This window comes from Nannospalax galili, unplaced genomic scaffold (assembly GCF_000622305.1).
Source record: "Nannospalax galili isolate Female #2095 unplaced genomic scaffold, S.galili_v1.0 scaffold388, whole genome shotgun sequence".
Lineage (NCBI taxonomy): Eukaryota > Metazoa > Chordata > Mammalia > Rodentia > Spalacidae > Nannospalax > Nannospalax galili.
In genome coordinates, this window is record NW_008360304.1 from 645,936 (window position 1) to 651,492 (window position 5,557).

At 38.8% G+C, this 5,557-nt stretch overlaps 1 protein-coding gene across 4 annotated transcripts in view; it reads right to left on the reverse strand.

Moving 5' to 3' along the window:
• Ift88 (intraflagellar transport 88) overlaps positions 1-5,557 on the reverse strand; it is a 130,326-nt gene that overhangs the window by 111,829 nt on the left and 12,940 nt on the right. For all 4 annotated transcript variants that reach the window (XR_003847974.1, XM_008824332.3, XM_008824333.3 and 1 more), the window contains exons 3-4: positions 1,148-1,210; positions 139-195 (exon numbers count right to left, since the gene is read on the reverse strand). Coding sequence is in view for 3 of the 4 variants with exons in the window: in XM_008824332.3 (XP_008822554.1) it covers positions 139-195; positions 1,148-1,210 (120 nt within the window). In the remaining variant the exon portion in view is untranslated. The remainder of the gene's footprint in view (positions 1-138; positions 196-1,147; positions 1,211-5,557) is intronic.

The window sequence follows — 5,557 nt, forward strand, 5'->3', positions numbered from 1 at the left end:
TTTTAATGTTTACAACTATCCAAAATAGAACTATATCTGGGTCATAAACTGAAAGAGCCAAAATTATTTAGAACTGCCTCAAGTGAACTTAGGTATATAAAAAAAGCATCTCAATATTTTCAGCTTACAAAAACCTACCCCATATCCAGTAGCTATAGGTCTAGTAACTGCAGTGCTTGGTATTTTAGCAGTTATCTTGGGGAGGAAAAAGAACACAGTTAACAGTATTCAGATCAGGCTATAACAGAAAGCTAGAAAAGAAATAGAAAACGGACTCTTCAATTAAAAAAAAAAACAACACAATATTTAGAATGATTTCTTAAGTGCCAGGGAGCTCAGTTATTATATTGCTAAGAAGGAGACTTGGGAATAACCTGAGGTCCTAATAAGAAAGACCAATTTCCATACATGCATCCATCATTCATTCAATACATGCTATACTCAGTACTGCCAGCCACAGACACAGGATTTGGAGCCTGAGAACTAAGGATTATGTGAGCCAAAACCTTTTATGTCCTGAGCCATGTGTGGTGGTGCATGCCTTTAATCCCAGCACTTGGGAGGCAAGTAGGTAGATATTTGTGAGCTCGAGACCAGCCTGGTCTACATAGCAAGTTCCAGGAGGCCAGCTGGGGCTACAGAGAGACCCTATCTCAAAAAAGACAAAAAACAAAAACAAAACAAAAAAACCCAAACCCAAACCAAACCAAACCAAAACAAAAAACCTTTTATGTCCTAAAGAATATAATCAACAACATGAAAACACAGCTCACAGAATAGAGAAAAATTGTGGCAAATCAAGAATCTGACAAGAGAACAATGATAGGCTATGAGGAAACTTACTAAGGGAAATGCACCAGTCACAGAGAGACAAACGCTCTCCCACTCTACTATGTGAGGCATCAAGGGAAGTCAAAGTCACAGAAACAGAAACCCAAAAGGCAAGTGTTAGGCAGGAAAAGACTGGGGGATGGGGGGGTTATTCAGTGGGCAAGGTTTTCAATTTGCAAGATGACAAAGTTCTGAAGTTTCATTTTACAATAATGTAAATGTACTTAACACACTGAACTGTATGTACACTTAAACACAGCCAAGACCATAAATCTTTATGACATGTTTTCTACCAAAAAATTCTTTTTTCACTTACTGGAGGTCTTCTTCCATGACTGGTTCTCACTGCTTGCTGAAAACCTGTGTCATTCTCCAATTCCTAAAAAGAAAATGGCAAATTTACCATTCAAAAGAAAATGTGAAAAAGTTTAATCTCTTCTGTTTCATATTCAAAATTCTCTATAATTCATCTTACCCCAAATAGGAGGGCTCAAATGAGTGTCTTCAAATACTACTCCCCACTGACTGACTGCCAAAATATCAAAGCTCCTTCTGCCCCTATGTGGGGGGTATTGATTATGTTAATCAACTTTATGGATGTTTTATTGGCCCCTATTCAAATGGGTGGTACCATAAAGCCTGGCTAAAAGGTCAAACACCTAAAGATACTGCCTTTCCTCTTTCTTTCTCCCTAGTAGCTAAAGCAGTAGGAGAAATTCAAATCTTTCCATTTCAACTTCTCCCTTTCTTCTCTATTCTTTCTATTCTTCTCTATTTCCTTCTTCTCTATTCTCTCTTATATTCTAAGGTCATAGTACTGTCCCTAAGAAAACTGCCAGACAGAAAAAGCTATATTCTCTACAAGCAAGGCGAACAATAGCTTCTTTTGTTCCATTCCTGATTGTCCAACTGAAAGAACAGTAGGTACACGGTGAGGTGCAGAAATGAAGCTAACCTAGGAAACTGACAGCCCCACACCCCCACCCAGTCAAACCTGCACTGCACTGGGAACTAACATTAGTTAAAATAAAAGTGATTTGTTTTTCTGATTCTTGACCTATACTTAAATTTCCCTCCAATATCTGACAAAGGAATACTAATCAAGGGCAGGGTACAGGTGTTCCTGAGTTACCTGGACAAACTGGCATTTTTATGCTCTTTGACAGGCACTTGATCTTACCACCTTACCTATCTTCTAACCAGCTCTCACTTGCTGCTGCTAGACAAACTCTTCTGATACACTGAACCCAATCCTCACACTTGCCTTTATTTCAGTCTGCTTTTTTAAAAACATACTTGCTGCTATGGTTTAAATGTGGCTTGTAGCCCAGAAGCTCAACACTAGAGGCTCAGTCCTCAATGTGGCACTGTGGACAATGTGGCATATTTAAGGGGTGGGGCTCAGTAATTAGGTTACTGGGGGCACTATGCCTGAATGCCACTAATGTTGGTCTTGTTGAAGCTAATTCCTGAGGGAACAGTGTATCTATCTCTCTTGCAGGTATTTTATATCATGATGACATTTACCATGTTGTAATATAGCCAAGGGGGCCTTCACCAAAGGATGAACAGACAGAGCTGCCCAATCTTAGATTTTCAGCCTTCAAAACTGTGTGCTAAGTATCTCTTTTCTCTACATGGTTCCCACCTGGTACTTTGTAATAGGAAAAAGACTAAACACCTAACCAAGTTTCTAAAAATAAACACAACCATTTCATATAAAATAGTCACCATCAATTAACTTTTAAATGTGAGTTCAAAGCCAGCCTGGTCTACATAGTGAGTTCCAGGACAGCTGAAAAAAAAAGGACAGGGGGGGCTAAAGGGACCCCCTGTCAAAAAAAAAAAAAAAAAAAAAAAAAAAAAAAAATCTAAAATCAAAATAAAATGTTAACATAACCAGGATACTAGTACAATAAACTTTAAAACATGATTTTATTACCTTTAAGCATTCTTCATACTTAAACCTTCATATCAAATACAAAAAATGAAATAAGGACATAATCCTCAGTTATAAAAACTGGGAATTTTTTTAACTTTTTAAAAAATTATTTATTTAAAAGCCATATAACTAGAAGAAGCATTTCATTACAACAGCATTGACATATTCAATCACAATTCCCAGAGCTAAGATGGAAAGTTCAAAATTAGCTGTAAATTTTTAGGTTTACAGTTGAATTGATACAGTTATACAATATTATACTCCGTATAACCCCTATAAGACATAAAATTCAATGAGGTTTTAAACTTTAAAAAAGATCTCCATTATTAAAATAGGTTCATGTAGAAAAATTCATTTTTAATATAATTGACACTACAACGCACATGTGTTTCTAATCTCTATATATCTGATTATTATTAGTCACAGTCGGTTACTTTCTGAGCTCCTTGCCATCTAAGCATGGATATAAACTCATCAGGTAGATTTCAATGGTAATGTTTTTCACATCTACTAATTATTAAGGAGCAAATTTTTATGCTTTGAAGAATTATTATTATTTTTTTATTTATATACCCATTTCCCAGGTAGCACCCTCCCATAGCCTCTCTCCCCCCACTAGAGCCCTTATACTCTGATAACCCTGCTACTGTCTGCTGTGTTGTCGGCACCTCCAGCCATTCCCCACTACTTGCCCTTTTGGTGAATCTAGTGAGCCTTTCTAGAGGTCTTTATTTTAGGAGGGTCAGCTATTCTTCATCTAGCGGTAATCAGTTATCTATATTCCTTTGGATAAGATTGGGGTCTGCTGTTCATTTTCCCAGTTCTATGCTGGGTTACTATCTGGGAATACCTTTGGCCACCCAGGCCATCAACTCAAAAAAAGGTATCACTTCTCTGGCATTGTTGCTTGTTATGTAGCCTGTAGCTATACGTATGGAATCTTATGAAATTATGGTTGTCCATTTAATCATTGGTTATACTTTCCTTTTGGGTGTTTGAGGCCATACAGTTGGTCCAGATAAAATGATTTATTTTTACTCTTGAGGTCGTTTGAGGATCTGTTCCTCAGGGTCACATGGGCTTGGGAGGAGCCCCTGGCTCCTTTCTTTTACCAGTTCCACTTATGTGAAGATAAGTCAAAGGTCCTGCTCAACCCTCGTTGGCTTCGCTTGGAAGCATGGAGGAAATGATTCCTCTTGTGTTGACCCTCCTCTTTGAAGACTGGACACTGGTTCAAGTCCATTTGGTGGGGTTTCCTCGGCCTCCTTGATGAAGAGGACAGGCGACCCACCACCATTATAGGACATTTTGAGGGATGTTCATAGTCCCCTGGAACTAGTCGACCTAGGAGGGAAAGGAGCCAAAAGTGTCCTTTATGTCCCACTGACTAAATTATTATAGACCTCAAAGTATGTCTGTTAAACACCCAAGAAGGTTAGTTCCACCAGTCTGGTATTTTTAATTACTGTGTGTCATATAGATAAATCTTGAGCAAAGATCAGTTGTTCTCAGATAAACCTTACCTAGACATATATTTCTTGATCTGCTATGTATAATTTGTCAGTAGGTTGTAGGAGTAATATGGTTCTCTCTGGTTTTCAAAACTAGCTAGGCATTGTTTATCTCTCACATTGTCTCATGCTTCCATCACGGTTTTCCCCATTTCTCCCTAATACCCTTCTCCTATGGTCCTACCTCTCTTGAGCCCCTTCTTTCCCTTTATCCCCTAGGTTCCTTGAATACCATTCCCTCCTCCCTCCCTTAACATAACCTAATTTTTAATCCATATATCCCTTATTAAGGCGTTTCCTACTGTTCTTCTCTTTCAGGTTATTTCTTTTCCTTTACCTCCCTGTTTCCTTTCCGTTACCCTGGTTCCTATAGTTACATCTGGTTGCATACTTACTTATTAGAGTCTGGTTCTAGGATCCACATGTGAGAGAGAACATACGTCAATTTTTTTTTCTGAGTCTGTGTTACTTGGTATAACAGTTTTTAGTTCCATCCATTTACCTTCAAATTTCATGATTTCATCTTTCTTTACTGCTGAGTAGAACTCCATTGTGTAAATGTAGCACATTTTCATTATCCCTAAGTGAGGGACACTTAGGTTGCTTACATTTCTTAGCTATTGTGAAAACAGCAGCAATAAACATGGATGAACAGGTATCTCTGCAGTAGGATGAGTCCTTTGGCCTGATACGTAATGGTCTAAATTCTTTAAACCATGATTTTCTTTCAGCTCATCAAGGTGGCTTTGGAGAAAAGCCTGGCAACCATGGAGACCCAGAACATATGTTTTCAGCCCTCTTCCCCAGTAGGAGGGGACAGTAACAGGTGTCTTCAGGAGGAAATTCTCCACCTGAGGGCTGAAATCCACCAGTACTTAGAGGAGAAGAGAAAAGCTGAGGCGGAACTCAAGGAGCTAAAGGCTCAAATTGAGGAAGCAGGATTCTCCTCTGTGTCCCACATCAGGTATGCCCCACATTTTCTCCAAATAAGGGGAGCCTACTGACCATGAGCATCCACAGTTAGGAACTTGCCTTGCTGCAACCACAGTATTGGTGCTTCCCCAGGGTTACTTGGTCCATATCACAGGCCCTATGCCTTAATGTATCTACATATTCTTTAAAGAAAAGCTAATGATATTAGATAGTAAGAATCAGTTGTAATTAAAATAATCTGCTCTTAATTCAATATAGCAGTGCTTGTTTTCACTGTCCAAATGCCCCGTGTGTGTGTGTGTGTGTGTGTGTGTGTGTGTGTGTGCGCGCGAGAGCACAC